The 17942-nt window shown below is 35.1% G+C and overlaps 1 protein-coding gene across 1 annotated transcript in view; it reads right to left on the bottom strand.

Annotated features, from left to right (window-relative positions):
- The window catches only part of PIGK (phosphatidylinositol glycan anchor biosynthesis class K), a 110869-nt gene that overhangs the window by 52583 nt on the left and 40344 nt on the right, over positions 1-17942 (bottom strand). The window contains exons 8-9 of the mRNA XM_032425659.1: positions 17644-17754; positions 13168-13340 (exon numbers count right to left, since the gene is read on the bottom strand). Of these exons, the coding sequence (XP_032281550.1) occupies positions 13168-13340; positions 17644-17754 (284 nt within the window). The remainder of the gene's footprint in view (positions 1-13167; positions 13341-17643; positions 17755-17942) is intronic.

The raw sequence follows: 17942 nt of genomic DNA, 5'->3' as shown, positions 1-17942 counted from the left end.
ATTAATTTATTTAAATGTATTGTTATAAGCAACATAATTATAATTATTTCTCTTCTTACTTCATAATTTCTATTTTTCCAGTCTTTTCTTGTTTCACCTTCATTTCTTTGCAGGAATTGTTTAACTCCATTTTTTGTCCTGTACTCTTTCTATCTTATTTCCTATATTTCTATTAATTTAGTGGTCATTCTCAAATGTAAAATGCATACATACCTTACTGTCTAAAGCTATTAAAACTTACTACCTTCTCCCCCTCAAAAAAACCTCAGAATACTTTAAAACCAATCACTTCCCCCTCTCCTTCTTATGTATTATTGTTATTAAATACATTAGTGCTTTGATTTATCTTATTTTCCCAATTATCATCATTATCATCATAATGATAAAACATACTCAATTTTGTTAAATTTCCTACCATTTTTACTAATTAATAAGCTCAGCATTCTTCCTTCCACTCAGACTTTTCCGGCTCCTTTGCCTTCTTCAAGAAGTACATCTGCTTTAGATGTTGTTTAAGTAAGGTGTATTGATTCAAAATACTCTCAGCCTTTGTATGTTTGAAAATGTTCTTATTCTTTGTTCATTCTTTCACCATAGTTTAGCTGGGTAATCAATTTAGCTGAGTTATTTTCTTGACCCTAACTACCCACAAATGGACCTACCGCTTTTTGTCCTGACCCTCACAGAAAGCCATTCTAACTCAAAACTCTAGATTTCTATAACAGGAATCATCATTTAGGGGAGCCTCGCCTTCCACGTTTACTTACCCCTTGGATTTTAGCTCCTTATATGTATCGCTCCAACAGATTTTCCTATCACTGAGGAAAGTGGAGCTGCCTACTGGGAGCCACTATTCAGTAATGGGCTCTTATAAACACTTTCTGCCTCAGAGATAAAAGGGCCTGCAGCAAGATAAAAGCATGGTTCTTTTAAAGGCACGTATGTATTAAGGTGTACCTGGACACATCATGGGTTGGCTACAGGAGAGGGACCCAACGCACTGGTACGTTTTATATTAAGTCTAAGTAGGCCTAGAAAAGGGAGACAAAGAATCTGAGCTTGTTGCCAAATGCCTAGGGAAGCTGCATGTTTGGAACTCCAACTGCAACTACCTAGAAACATTATATACAAAATTGAACCCGGGCAGCACTTCCACTGAATAAGGGGATGCCACCAGTTCTAGTTCAATCTGGAAAAAGCCAGAAACGCCATCCATCAAACTGTGTTGTTTCCATGCAACTGCTTTCTTTGTAGCTCAGCTATGTATTTAAAAGTGTACTTTTTTTTTTTTGCAATTTACTGAGCATCTTGGTATTTTATAACATCAGAGTTTTCTCAGAAAAATGCAGTCAGCAACAATTCTGAAACTGAAGTCAATTGATTGTTCTTTATTATTAACTTCAAACCACATCTCTAACTCATTTATATTCATTTTTTATTCTGGGGAAAGTGAAATGTATCTAATTCTAAATACTACAGGTTTTTCTTTTATTGAGAAATGTTTCTTTCTGATGAAATTTCAAACTATGAATGCCGAAGGCCATTAAAGTCAAGTTGTGTTTTTACATCTAAGGTAAAAATGGGATTTCTCATATTCAGAGCCAACTCTGGCAACTTTCATGTACTCTTTATTACTAGAAGTTACCTAATTTCTAGATATTCAAGGTTTTATTATGCCTAATTTTCAACAAATTAGAAAGGAAAAAAAAAAAAAACTACCCGTAATACTGAAGTCAAACAAGATATATTTTAATCGTTTTCTATGACTCAGAAGACATACTACAGGGTTTTAGCATACTAAAAAGAAATCACTATGAACATTAGTTATTTTGTAAAACATAAGTTAGACTCTCCCTATCATTTGATACAAGATTTAAATGTCTACATAATATTTATGCAAACCCCAATTAGAACAACTCCTTGTCTTGCAAGCAACAGAAACTGAGGGAAGTAGTTCCAGGCCTTAGATTGCTAATACTCATAATTTATGTCTCACCATAGGGCTCATTATTACCTGTCTCAATATCTTATAGTAAAAGTGCAAAAGATTGTCCTACAGCATGCAGTCCTTAAATCACCTAATAGAAATGTAAAATACTATGTTCTTACTCCATCTCTCAACATACATATGCTTAATATACATATATTTGGTGTAAGAATAAACATTTAAAAAATTAGATATACTAATTTTAATACAACCCAGTTTAAACTGCTTACCAAGTATCTGAATCTCTGACTGGCAGTGTTGTTCATACCCATTAAACTAGGTCCACTACTACTCAGTGTGAAGCAAAGTAATTCTCAGCCATCATCCATACTTACTATCATGTGACAAACTGACATATTCTGAGATCATATCCTTTGAACTCTCCTATTTCATTAATTTTAATTTGTTCTTCACTTTTGAGAAATCATACTAGAAAACATCAATTAACATTAGAAGCTGATCCCATGAGATGAAGAACAAAGAAAGACTCTTAATATCGAAGTTAAAATGAGGTTGACCAATCTTACTGAAAAAAGAAATTCCATAACAATATGCGTGCTTTCTTTAGCATAAGTACTTTCAGAATAATATGTGACAATTTCATAGAATTAAAGAAAGGACAAAGACCGGAATATTATTGAGTATGACAAGAAGTTTATATACCTGAATCTCAAACAAAGATGGAGAAATAACAGAACTAGTCAGTGTTAGATAGATTAATGTTGTCTGCAGCTCAAATGAAAATTATTAATCTTTGTTTCACGAAGAAACATAGTATGTTCCCTTTCTCATATAAATATTTAATTACTATTTATACTACCAAGACACAGCCAAAATCAAATGTTTTCCATTTCCTGTTTTTTATTTTATGAGAAAATTAATTTTGAAATAAGCATTTTTAATTACCTGCTACCTTGTAGGAATTTACTACATATATAGAAAATACATATATATATGTGTACACACACACACACACACACACACACACACACTTTAGGGGCGGCTGGGAGGCTCAGTCGGTTAAGCATCTGACTCTTGATTTCGGCTCAGGTCATGATCTCAGAGTCAAGCCCTGCATCAGGCTCCTTGCTCAATGGGGAACCTGTTTCTCCTCCCTCTGCCTGCCGCTCCCCGTGCTTGTGTGCTCTCTCTCTCTCTCCCTCTGTGTCAAATAAATAAATAAAATCTTTAAAAAAAAATAAATTACATAAATATGGGAAGGCCAAGCTAACAATAATTCCCATCAATGAGTAATATGTAGCATGGCTGATAAAAATGTAAACCAGGCTATACAAACAGTGCTATATAGTACACCAAATAAAGAAGGTAACATTCCCACTGTACCTTTTGCATTGAAGGAGAGACATCAGTATGGCTGCCATGAGTTTTACATGCTGTGCTCTTAAAAAAGGCATTGACAAAGTATGCTCATTTTTATATACATTATCCCCAATCCTCACAATAACTCTGGAGGGAGAGAGTAGTTCAGCCTTTTAGAGATAAAATACCTGAGTTTCAGAGAGATTAAATAATGTGCCTGAAGACAAAAGCAGAAAACTAAACCAGAATTTGAATGCAAGTCCATTCATCTCCATACTCTTTCTACTACATCAGATTGCCTTAAAGGTTCCTTCTAGCACTAGAAGGTACAACTGGCAATACCTCACCTGTTGAATACTTGAAGATCAGGTAGACAAGGTGTACCATGATTTCAATAAAAATGGCAATTTCTGAAATGGGGATTACAGATTTATATTATTAATAGGTCTTCTGCTTCTTGCTTTACCTAATAGCTACAACCCTAAAGTTTTATATATAAATCAATTTTAAAAATATTGAATCCAGTTTTCCCCACTGATAAATTATAAATGAAAACTGCTCTATCTTTATTACTAATTAATCATAAATGATCTTCAAACACACCTTAAAATTTTTTATGACTCTTCAATTTCTTGATAAAGTATAATATGCTAAAAATATGCCAGAAGAGTAGCAATTCAAAAAGATCTTGTATTTACCTATTTTTTTAAAATTCCATATTATTAAAGCAAGACAACTTACATATAGAGAAAATTTTTATCATCCTTTTTTTAACCTGAAATTCACTATCAAGAGTCTTTTTCTCCTGTCACTGGTATGAAGAAACAAATATCATAATTTATTTGAAGATACAAACTACCTCAATCTTCGGCATTAAAAAAATATGACTGTTCCATATGTACAAACATGTAATTCTACTGCCATCTTCTGGTTAAACACAACTTCCCAATTCTTTGTAGTACTCCAAATAAGAAACCTCCAGATACAAAATGAGTACTTTCTAGTACTAGATTAATAAAAGTAGAATAGATAATTTTTGCAAATGGCCAAAAATACATTAAAAATAGAATTCCAGCAATAATTCTTATCAGTATATGTGATATGTCCTCTCACTAATGTTGAACACTTATTAAGCACTTTATTATATTTGAGCACAGAACTAAGACCTTTATAAGGAAAATAAAAATTAACTCTTTTACTAACTTTATAAGGTGGAGTTATTATTCCCATTAACAGATAAGGAAACTGAGAATCAAAGCAATCATGTGGTTTGTCCACAGTACACAGCTAGTAAAGGACAAACGTTCTAAATTCAGGAGCTGATTCCAATGAATTGACTGGAATTTGGTTATTATGCTATAATATCCTCTATTCAGATAACAGACATTAAGTTGATTTAACTCATTTAAGACACTAAAGCTTAATTTAGTGGAACAGAGCAACAATATTACAATTTGTAAGAGAGTCACAGAACATAGCATCAAAGAGCTAAACCTTAAAGGTCCCACAATCTACTTTCCCATGTAATTCAAACCTTATTCCCTAAACAGCCTGATAGATTATTTTATTTTTATTTTTTAGATTATTTATTTATTTATTTGAGAGAGAGAGCGCAGAGTGAGTGAGAACATGAGTACGGGAAGAAGCAGGCTCCCCGCTGAGCAGGAGCCCAATGCAGGGCTCGATCCCAGAGCCCTGGGATCATGACCCGAGCCAAAGGCAGACACTTAACAGACTGAGCCACCCAGGTGCCCCTAATGTTCTATTTTATAAATAACACCATATCATTTTTAGATTTTTTTGCAGTTTACATTTTTTAGGTCCTATATGTTTAGTGTTTAAAAGTAACTTTGCTTTGATCAGTTTTAAACATTAATAAACATTAGTTGGAAATTAGTATCCCTAGGAAACATAATATTTGCTAATTTCTATTCAGAGAAGTTTTACTTACACAAAGGGATACAATACTATATTCTGCTATATACCATTCACATACACTGATTTCTTAAAAGTCATAAACCAACTCAATGGATTTTTTTGTTTAATTGTAGGTAGTGAAATAAATTGCTTTAAAAAATCTGTCCAGGGCGCCTGGGTGGCTCAGTTGGTTAAGTGACTGCCTTCGGCTCAGGTCATGATCCTGGAGTCCCGGGATCGAGTCCCGCATAGGGCTCCCTGCTCGGCAGGGAGTCTGCTCCTCCCTCTGACCCTCCCGACCCTCCCCCCTCTCATGTGCTCTCTCTGTCTCTCTCTCTCAAATAAATAAATAAATAAAATCTTTAAAAAAAAAAAAGACAAAACATTATTATAAATAAATAAATTAATTAAATAAATAAAAAATCTGTCCATGAAATGATCAACACATTATTTGAAACTATAACAATAAAAACTTTAATGTATGCAAACTGATAAGAAGGATAATTAAATTATCAGTTTTCTCTTTATAAATCAAATAATCACATCTAACTTATGCTCTCAAATTCTAATTTAATGAGTTCTTGAATGAGTGTAGTGACTAACAATTATAACTAACAATATAAAATGAATGGGCAAATAAGATGCTTAAGATAATATGGAATCATACTAATGACTAAGTTAATCACTTTGAAAAAACATACTAGTATGCAGAATAGTGGGGATAAACCCTGTCACCTACTGCTTGAACCATTTTGATGAATTTCTGGTTCATTAGGTTTCATAATCATTTTATAATTTCTATGAGCAATAGTCAGTGAATTGTTGATCACAACGTTTCATATTCCTCAGTCTATCTTGCCCAGCTCCAAAACAGATGACTCTACTAAATATGTATATTTAAATTTTGATTTGATTTCCTAGTAAACATTATAAATAGAGGCTAAAATTCATGTAATATAGAAAATACTAAAATAGGTCCTTTACATTTCCATATAATTTTTGGAATCATTTTGTCAATCTCTACAAAAAAGCCTGCTGGGATTTTGACTGGGTTTGATTTGATCAACACCCAAATTCAATGAGATCCCAGAACACAGTCAATATAAAAATTAATTAGGACGCCTGGGTGGCTCGTCGGTTAAGCGTCTGCCTTCAGCTCAGGTGATGATTCCGGGGTCCTGGGATTGAATCCCGCATCAGGCTCCCTGCTCAGCGGGGAGTCTGCTTCTCTCTCTACCCCTCTCCCCCACTCATGCTCTCTCTCTCTCTCAAAAATAAATAAATAAAATTTTTTTAAATATAAAAACTGTACTTCTGTAGTTGAACAACAAATGAAAAATAAATTTTTAAAATATCACTTAAAACAGCATCAAAAACAAAGACAGCTAGGAAAAAAATTAATGAAAAGTGTAGAAAACATCTACACAGAAAACTGTTAAACAATACAGAGAGAAATTATAGGAATTCTAAATAAATGTAGAGGTATGTTCATGGATCAGAGGATTCAATATTGTTAAGGTATCCACACTCATCAAATTAATACAGAGTCAATCCAATCCCAAACAAAATCTCAGCAGGCTTTTTTTTTTTTAAGAAATTGACAAACTGGGTGGCTTCAGTAGGTTAAACATCCAACTCTTGATTTTGGCTCAGGTCATGATCTCAGGTTGTGAGATTGAGCCCTGCATTGGGCTCTGCACTGGGCATGGCCTGCTTAAAATTCTCTCTCCCTCTCCTTCTGTCCCTACCCCCCCGCAAAAGAAAAGAAATTGACAAACTGGTTCTAAAATTTACATGGAAACACAAAGGATCTAGAATAGTCAAAAGAACCTTGAGAAACCGGTTTGTATGGTATATATAAACTGACGTCAAAACTTAGTATGAAGCTAAGATAATCAAGATAGTATAATGCTGGTGTAAAGATATGTAGTTCAATACAACAGAATAGAGCCTAGAAACAGACTCACATATATGGTAGTCAGGTGACTTTTTACAAGGTGCCAATATAATCCAATAAGGAATTCAATCTTTTCAGTACATGGTGCTGGAATAACTAGATATACATATGGAAAAAATGAACTTCAACCCCTACTTAACACTGCACTCGAAGCTTAAAGTAAAGCATAGCCTAAACATAAAAGCTAAAACTATAAAACTGCTAGAAGAAAATAAAGTCTTTGTGACCTTGAATTAGTTTAAGCATCTTTGCATGAAGGACATTAAGCATAAAGAAAATATTGATAAATGAACTTCATCAACATTACATCTCCTACTCTTCAACAGATATTAAGGATAGAAAAGGAAAGCCAAAAACTAAGAAAAACATTTGAAATACATATATCTGACAAAGAACTTGTGTATAAAGAAATCTCACAATTAAGAAGAAACAACCCAATTTTTCAAAACTGAGCAGAAGACTTGAATAGATACTTCATGAAAAATGAATTACTAATAAGCACATGGAATGATGCTCAACATCCTGTTATCAGGGCCATGAAAATTAAAATCATAATGATATTTCTACATATCTACTAGAAGAGCTAAAATTAAAAAGACAATACCAAGTATAATTAAGAATGTTGAACAACTATTTGTGGGAATGCAAAACGGTACAGTGACGAATGGAAAATAGTTTGAAAATTGCTTATAAAGTTAATGCGCTACCATATGACCCAGCAAACCTACTGATGGGTATTTCATTCAAGTAAAATGAAAACTTATGCTTGTATGCAATTGTTTATAGTGGCTTTATTTACAGTTGTCAAAAACTGGTGGGCAAAAACAAATGTCTTTCAATTGGTGAATGGCTAACCTGCATCCCATGTATCTGTAGTTTGTGTCCCTCTTTACTGCTGGATAGTAGTTTGCTGAACATAAACTACTGATACATGTGGCAATAGGGATGAACCTGAAATCCATTATGCCAATACAAGAAGCCAGGCTCAAAGGGTACAGAATATGATTCCATCTATAGGACATTTTGGAAAAGGTAAAACCATGGGAATGGAAAACAGATCAGTGGTTTCTAGGGATATGGGTAAGGGCAGAAAGGGGCATAAGGAAATTTCTTGTGGTGATGGATGAGCATGGTGATTATCCAGCTGTATACATTTGCCAAAACTCAGAACTGTATACTAAAAAGGGTGATTTTACTGTAAATAAATTATACTGCAATTTTTAAAAACTCAAAACAATGGAACAGGGGCACCTGGATGGCTCGGTTGTTAAGCGTCTGCCTTCGGCTCAGGTCATGATCCCAGGGTCCTGGGATTGAGCCCTGCATCGGGCTCCCTGCTCGGCGGGAAGCCTGCTTCTCCCTCTCCCACTCCCCCTGCTTGTGTCCCCTCTCTTGCTCTCTCTCTCTCTCTCTCTGCCAAATAAATAAATAAAATATTAAAAAAAAATTGAACAAACTACAATTGCACACAACATAAATGAATTCTAAAAATGTAATATTAGGAAAAGAATCAAAACATAATGTTTAGGGATATATGCTTAGGTGATATAAAATGAAAAGCAAGAAAGTAAATTCCATAAAAGTTAGGATAGTGGTTAACTTTGATAGGGAGTGAGAGGACAGAGATTGGGAAGGACACAGGGGTTAGGGAGCTTCCAACATTATTCTATTTCTTTTTCTGGTGGTTACATGAGCAGTTGTTTTGTGAAAATTCATCAATGAAATATCATTTATATTTTATATCCTTTAAAAAGCAAGCAAGCCAAGTAGCTCAAGGTAAATTATAAGAGACTAAAATAAGAATATATTTCTTAGAAGCATGAGGCATTCCCAGATTCATATCTTGGCTCCACCATTTGTTAGATGTGTGACTTCAGGCAGGTTTCTTAACCTTTCTCAGCCTCAGTTTACTCATCTACAAAATGAGGAAATTATATCTGCCTCATCAGTTATCATGTGAATTAAAAGGAGATTAATATAAACACCTTGGCAGGATATCTGCCTAGCTCTCAAGACCTTGTTTGGGGTCTTACACACCTGGGGTGGGCTCCCCAGCAGCCCTTATTTTGTGTGATACGACCCCACTACTGCCCAGCTGGACCAAAGGTAGCTACCTGACCCAAGCTGGGCTAATTTACGATGCCCTCCAGGGAGCTTGGAATCAGGAATGAGCAAGTTCATTGCCAATCTGGGCTTTATCATCAACAGAAGAGATATAAATCTCCAGAGCAGTGGTGTGTACACATTCTACTCCCTACATGGCCAGAGCAGCAGAGAAAGAAAAGAGAGTGCTGCCTCTGCTTCTGACATCTGGTTCCTGTTTCCAGTCCCTTCCTAGGGTCACTCCTTGGGTTCCATAAAACACAGAATTACCTGTGTAACAAATGTCCCTAAGGAAATAATGTAGCTCAGGTTGGATCCCATTATTTACAACTCAACAGTCCTGGCTAATGTGTCATATAAAGCATGAAGCAAGTAGAAAGGGCTCAAAATATAATGACTGTGGCAGCAACTGTCTGATCTTTGATGTACATGAGGTGGGGACTCCCTTAACAAGCCCTTGAAAGAGGCCTACACTGGTGTTCAAAACAGACTGACCTTGAGGAGGCCATATTCTACCCTTCTGTTGGAGGTCTGTAAGAAATCTGTAAGAAAACAGTCCAGTCTCAAATTTCCTGCTAGACTCAAAAAATTTCAATTGCTAAAGATTGTCTCAAAAGAGAAAGAAATTCTAGTATAACAATAAAATTATAGCAACAAAACATTCATAAACAGAATCAAGTGCCCAAATTTAGAGCCTAAAGCAAAAGTCAGACTAGGTAAGTTTTCATCTAACCAACTACGATAAAAGTTCAATCTTTACAGTTAATTCTGTCCTGGCTTCCCCTTTTTTCTTGGGCAATGCGTACTGAATTTAGACTTCTACATTTTGTAACATTAAAATGTGCCTATCTTTTGACATCCACAAGCCAGAGGCTATTTTCCCCATACAGTAAGGACACAAAACTGGTAATCTGAGTAATGCTAACATGGACTTATCACTAGATTCTAAAAAGCCCAACTCCTTCAGGAGGGCAGGCTGTTGTCCACATACTTATAAAAAGCCAACCTATGTATACTCAATTGAAGCAATATAGAATCAAGTTATATAAGCCAAACTTACTTCAATCAATCCTTATTTTATGTCATCTGTTCTTGCAAACAAATTAATCACACAACTACTAAGACACATGCAGAAACAAAGTGTTGTTACTAACTTCATGACTGTACCTTATTCAATATCTGCTTCAGAAGACGCATAACAATATCATACCATAACATCAGTCAATTTTATGTACTAAGGTTCTCCATCATCTGAGTTTGGTCTAGTACACTCTTGTATGCAAAATATGAAATATGAATAGTCTAAATGAATTAATTCCATTGTTTTCCTAACATATGTAAACAGTAATATTTTTAAAAGCATAACTGCCACTTTTATTAACAGTGACTATATTGACATTTTTAACCTAAGATCTGAAAAAATACATACACATCCTAACCCATAATTTTCTTAATAAAATATTTTTTGTGATATCTGATCTCTCATGAATATAATTTTCTCTAAACAAATATCCGATTGCCATTCTTACTTGCATATAAATACCACCTACGTACAATGAGATAATTTTTGTAGCATCCATTTAAAAATTCCTGAGGCGTGCTGGAAACTTAATCTCCTAAATTAATTGGATAACATATACCTGTGATCATGAAACCATCTGTACACAATATTCTAAATAAAATTTATTTATAAACACTAGAGGGTGCTATAATTCAACAGTGCCTGGTGTATGGCTTTAATGCTCAAAATTTTCTCCTCAATTAAAGATAAATTAAGATAATTTTCAGCACCAACAATTTTTGCTCTTGAACTAATACACGGAGATAACTTATGAGACAAAATTCCATTCTTCCAGAATATATAATGAAACTCAGATTCCATTGAAATAACTTTTTAATGTATACTTATTGCATTATTTTATATTGTGTTAAGTTGAGAGAATAGAAAATAAGTTCAGAAGAAGTATAAAGAGGGTCCTAGCCTTTAAAGTAAATTAATACAATGTTCAGATGGTTAAGAGAAGGTGTATCTTATAATCTCATAGGCTTAAATTCAAGGAAAATTACAAAATAAATTTGGTAAAAGACATTTCAATTTTAGTTGCTAAGTATTAACATATGGTTTAGCTATTTCACAAGGGTAATCTGAAATTCAGTATTTAAAATAACAAATAAGGGGCGCCTGGGTGGCTCACTCGGTTAAGTATCTGCCTTCAGCTCAGGTCATGATCGCAGGGTCCTGGGATGGAGCTCAGCAGCAGGGAGTCTGCTTCTCCCTCTCCCTCTGCCTCCTCCCCCCTGCTCATGCTGTTCTGTCTCTGTCTCTCTCTCTCAAATAAATAAATAAAATCTTAAAAAATATAACAAAATAACAAATAAAAGTGATATTGCTGTAGAGTATCATCTGATGTCTTAAAAAATATTTTTAAGCCAATAGCTATAGGAAATTGGAAAAGAAAAGATCCAAGGCTTTGAATATCCAGAATAGGAAATGATTAATAATATCAATTTTAAATCTTCAAAAAAGATGCATTTTGTGCTAATTTTTAAATTTATTCCTAAAACATGTGTAAGCTTAATTACAAGTCTTTGAAATTTTCAAAATTGAGAGTAATTTATGTTGCCAGTTAGCAGTCCAGAAAAGTTCCTAGGAGTATGAGTTTCCAATAGATAGCATTAGATAATCACAAATAACAAAGTTTAATGCTAGTAAAATATATCATCTATATATTTCAAGAAAGAGGCTATTAACTGAGACACTATTTAATCCTAACAAAGTATTTTGCCTTTAAAAATGTTTACAGGGAAATAAACAAATGAAACATTATAAATATTTCTAAAATTCACATACTCCAAATCCCCCACCAATTTTTCTCAATCTCCTTCTCTCCTGCTTGTGCGTTCTCACCCACATAAACACACACATCTACAAGTGTGCATGCACGCACACTCACTGCACACTCACACAGCATCTACTCCCCAAGAAAGGAGAACCTGGTGTATACCTCCCATCCTTTCCCTAATCAATTACCAAGAGCCCCTAAATAAAGCAGAAACAGTGGCACCTGTTGATGAGAGGGTCACTCCAAATTTACAATAGCTCCAGATAAATTGTTCCAGATTAATAGAATACAACACTAGAGAAAAGCCCGAGATACCACTGAACCCCAGCTCACAAACCACCAGACAGCTCACAAACAAACCAGACTCTAGGAACCAAAATATATGGCAGTCAGAGAAGTAACCAGATTGCTGGAACCCACAGAAATTCTGAACATGGAAGCACTGTGTTATAGTCTAAAATATGTATTTGGCACCTACATAGTTTTGGCACTCGCTTCCCCTTTTTATGTTTATCTGCCTTACATCTGCCAGATTCCTAGGGCCCTTATTACACTCTAAATGCCCAGCTGCCAACTTCCCTATTCAATGTCACTTCAGGTAACACCTTCTACTGCAATAGGTGAAAGCATACACGCTCATTAGAGTATTAATGTTCGAAACATTTGCACACCTGCCCTTTCATGAAGGTCTTATGAACCATTATACATACCTCCACTAATGAAAAGTATGGATCTCAGCCACTTACAAGGAAAGTTTTGGTTCCTTTTGAGCAGGCCTCAAATCACTACTATGTACACTGTATTTTGGAGCTACAACATAATCTTAATCATGATCGTAGCTTCCCCTTAATATTTACAGCTTTTGCCCATAAACCTGAAAAGTGTAGGGCCTACATAAAGTGAAGATTGGGTAGAAATGTGTAGTTTTATTAACAAACAACAACTTTCATCTCTTAATATTATGTAACAGCATGTTACATAAAAATTTACAAATTATGAGACTAGAATATTCTAATAAAATAATAATTCAAGATGAATACCTGCTTTCCATGATTTCTAAATCTGGTTGCAAACTAATAGTCTCTGTTGTAATTTCCACTTTCCGTACGCTTCCAAAAAAATCAGTTATCAGGACATTTTTAGGATCCCTCTGAAAAAGATCAGTGCGATGTCCAGGGGTAGACACACAGAGACTTCTAGGACATACCTGAAACTGAAAAACATATATATATCAATAATAAATACACACATACACATACAACTTTTATCAATTCAATAATACAGTATAGTAGACTGTAGTGTATTTTTTTAATGATTTATTTACCTATGAGAGAGAGTGAGTGAGTAGGGGAAGGGGCAGAGGGAGAGGGAGAGAATCCCAAGCAGACTCCCCGCCAAGCATGGAGCCCAACATGGTGCTCGATCCCATGACCCAAAGATCATGACCTAAGCCAAAACCAGGAGTTAGACGCTCAACTGACTGACCCACCTAGCACCCTGACTGTAGTGTATTCTCAAAGCTTTCCCAACCTAAAGAAGCTGATTCTAAAGATTAAAGTTTCATTGCTATAGTAGTACTTGATCTTCTAAGAAAGCTATACAGACATTAGAGCAGGTGAGAAAAAGGGAAGCTGGCCAGGGAGGGGAAAAAAAACATTCACTTTTTTGCATCATATGCTACAAAATATATTTTGAACTTTAAATTTACCGAGAACTTACATGTAACACTATGAAAAGAATTGCTTTTTTTCTGCATCTACATTCATCTCAGCGAGCAGTAACTTTCTTAGTTTAGCCATAATGAGAATAAATCCAAGGCACCTCCAGATACTCTAGTGCTCAAAGAATACAGCCTGAAAACCATGACTTCATCTCACACAGATCTCATGATGATGTCTGTGTTAATCATATCCCCGGTATTCCACATTAGTGAATTACCAAGGACAGACGTGTACTCATTCATTCAGCAAAGCAGAAAAATTATCTACTACATATATTTCATACTGTTATCTTCCACAGAGGATACAAAAGTTGACAGAACATGGTCCTATCCTCAGGCTTTAAGTCAAGTCAGAGATGAATAAACATAACAAGGTAGAAAAAGAAGGTGACAGGTTCTACTTCAGAAAAGGATAAACTTTTCATAGCCTGAGGATAAGAAAAAAGGAGTGGGATTTAAGCTACATTCTGAAGGAAAAGGGAGATTACAGATGAAAAGTAACATTCTTAAGGAGCAGCTGCAAAGATGTGTAAGGCAAATAACCTAGTTTGGCAGAACCACAGGATGTATGAAGAAAACCATGACAGGACTGCTCGTAAGGGCCTACAGCCCACAGCACTTGCCCACCCCTATGGAGACAAGACAATATGCATAGATAATCACCAATATGATGGGAGATGGGTGGGGAAGGGCAGAGCAGCTAGAATTTATGAAGCATAGTGATCCAAGCACTGTGCAAAGCAATTTGTAGATACTCTGATTTAAACTACCAATAACTCTGAGGTATATAAAGATTATTATCTCTCCTTCAAACTAAAGCTCAAAAAGATTAAGTAATTGGCCTAATATCACACAATACCTTCCTGGTTCAGGAAAACAATAAAAGGAAATACAAAGAAGAGATCGAATATAAATTAAGAAGCACTGAAGGCAAAAAGGATGGGGAAAGTAAAATGCCAAACTTACATTACAAGAAAGTAAAAAGCCAAACTTACTTTACAAGAAAGTAAAATGCCAAACAGGAAGGACATACAGACTGAAGGTTGAAGAAACATAGTAAAAGATAAAACAAAACACACAAAGATTGAAGTCCTATGAATACTGAAGGCATTCCTATATGAGCAAGCAACTTGGTGGGCTTTCTTAGGCACCAGCAGAAGAAACCAGGAAAAGCATAGGTGAATGAGCTTGGGAACAAGATAAAAAGTATTATCTTCCTGCTGCTAAAATGATCATACTTCCACTTTCTATGAAGTTATTCCTTCCTTCAAGATATTTTATCCTATCAATCTGATTTCCTTAGCCTCAGCAACATTAATTTTTAATAATCTCCTTCACTTACGGAATCTTCATACTCTAGCCAGATTATATGCTTACTACTGAAGACAAGGATTTCAGCTTCTGTGCTCTGCAGGTATTCCACTTTCCTAGAGTATGCTATACTTCTCTTCTTCCAAACCTGAAAATCTACCTCTTTCAAGAAAAATTTTAAACACCAAACCCACTGTATTTAAAGGAACCATACAAATGTGCATGGCTGTCATGTCCTTTCATTCATTCCAAATATTCACTGAGAATCTACAAATACACATGGTCCTTTTACTTCTTATTTAAGAACCTCAAAGCCTCGAGGGAACGTCACAAATATAAACAAGTACAGAGCAATATTAAAAGCATCTTAAAGGTACATAGCAAAATTTACATGTTCACAGAAGAAAGAACATTACCTGGAGGATACAAAGACTTCATTTAATAGGTGATACTCTGTAAATGTGCTTTTCAGCTGTTACCAATGACACTATAAATTGTTAAGGGGCCAAGGACCATGTCTTCTAATTTTGCTGCTCCTAAAGCTCCTAATATTGTACTCTGAATACAGCTGATACCCAACAAATTTTCCTATACACATATAATAAACAGAATAGGCATTATTCCATAACATCTTAAGATATATCAAATCACTAGAATATTTAACTTCAAAGAAATGGGTCATCCTTACTGAACAAGATTAAAATAATCATCATTCAATTAAAAAAACAGAACTAGGGCACAAGATATTAGTGAGGACTGTTTATTAAAAACTATACAGCAATTGTGGGGAAAAAAACACATAAACAAATAAAACATAAGTTTCCTCAGTCTTTCCTGTATGATTTCAAAGGAATAAGTTCTTTTTTAAAAAAATCCATTAGACATTTGAAGTGTGAAGTGCATATGCTGTAAACTTTTGACACAGTGTATCACATATTAAATAAAATATACAATATATAATTTAAAATGGGAATAAATTTAAAAACTAAAGTAACCGGAACGTAGGTGACTATAGTTTTCTTATAAAGTAGCATTATAACAAGTTCACATTAAGATTTAACAGGCATCAAATTATGTATCTTCAAAATGTAGCAAGTAGTTCTATGTTATCAAATATGATAGCTCATAACAGTGGTTTTAGAATTTTGCAGAACTTCTTTAATTAAAAAGAAAATTACCAAAATGTTTCTATCTGATAAAAGACATCAATGCAAAGCAGTTTGGCTGATGTGCAAGAGTCCCAAGCCCCGTCTACTCGGCCTTCCTTTCACGTTGAAGCTCCATGAAGGTAGAGACAGTGTCTGCCTCTTTCACTAGGACACAGCCAGCGGCTGGCACTTAGCCAAAGCTCAAAAAATGTTTATGAATAAAAGAACAGAGTATAAACTAATGAAAAAAAAGAGTGAAAGTCATAGATGCACAGTAATTATCCAATCCAGAATTGCTGTTTCAAGCTTATTTATTATGCCTACTTTCAATAGCAACTTCAAAGTAGATTTATTTAAGGATACAATCAGCATAGAAAAGTCAGGAAAAAAGACTGAACTAAATTCAAGAAGCCACATTAAAACACTGTACTAGGGCGCCTGGGTGGCTCAGCCGGTTAAGCGTCTGCCTTCAGCTCAGGTCATGATCCCGGGATCCTGGAATCGAGCCTGAATCGGGCTCCCTGATCAGTGAGGAGCTTGCTTCTTCCTCTGCCTCTGCTCCCCCTGCTTGTGCTTCTCTCTCACTCACTCTCTCTCTCTAATAAATAAATAAAATCTAAAAAAAAAAAAACAAAACACTGTACTAGAAGTTGAAAGGTGGACAAAAATAGGTAAGAGAAAGTCCTTTTCCTCCAAAAATGTCCTATTACTCACACTCAATAAGTTCAAAAAAAGGCAGACTATGATAAATGGTAGAAGAGAGAAATAAAGCTCTGAAAAACTTTATTTATCTTACTTAAATTCCAACAGGGAAGAACTATGCGGCTATTCCTAGAGGAGGTAGGATCTGATCTGACACCCAAAGAATAGGTAGAATTTCAGTAGGTGAATCTAAAAAAAGCACACTTCTGGTAGAGAAAAGAGCATGAGCAAATGAATGAAAGTAACAAGTTAACTGGGCTAAACTTTAGGCTTCCTGTAGTAAAGAGAGAGAGATTACTGTAAAGGGAGACTCAAAAACAGTTTAATTTATTTTATTTTAAGATATTATTTATTCATTCGAGACACAGAGATACAGAGAGAGAGAGCAGGAGCAGGGGGAGAGGCAAAGGGAGAAGCAGGCTCCCCGCTGAGCCAGGAGCCAGATGTGGGGCTCGATCCCAGGACCCTGGGATCATGACCCGAGCCGAAGGCAGATGCTTAACCATCTTCAAAAACAGTTTAAAAGGTTACCATTCAACATAAGAAACAGTACCCTGGCAGTACAGGGAGTAAAGGACTTCACTTATCACATTAAGCATACCTATGTGCTATAATCAAATCAAGCAAATACTTACAAGGTCATTCATATTAGTTTGGCTAGCTGGATTAATTTCTTCCAAAAATTCCAAGACATAAAATGTGTATCTATCCATAAGGTGGACTCCAATTGCAGGATCAGGTTGATGCTATGAAAAAACAAAGCATATACAATGGCATATTATTCAGCGCTAAAAAAAAAAAAAGAGAGAGAGATAGAGAGAGAGAAAGAAAGAAAAGAGAGAAAGAAAGAAAAAGAAAGAAAGAAAGAAAGAAGAAAGGAAGGAAGGAAGGAAGGAAGGAAGGAAGGAAGGAAGGAAGGAAGGAAGGAAGGAAG

This window comes from Phoca vitulina, unplaced genomic scaffold (genome assembly GCF_004348235.1).
Source record: "Phoca vitulina isolate PV1807 unplaced genomic scaffold, GSC_HSeal_1.0 scaffold2, whole genome shotgun sequence".
Lineage (NCBI taxonomy): Eukaryota > Metazoa > Chordata > Mammalia > Carnivora > Phocidae > Phoca > Phoca vitulina.
The sequence above is the reverse complement of the archived record's forward strand: the minus strand, read 5'-3'. Positions and strand labels throughout refer to the sequence as shown.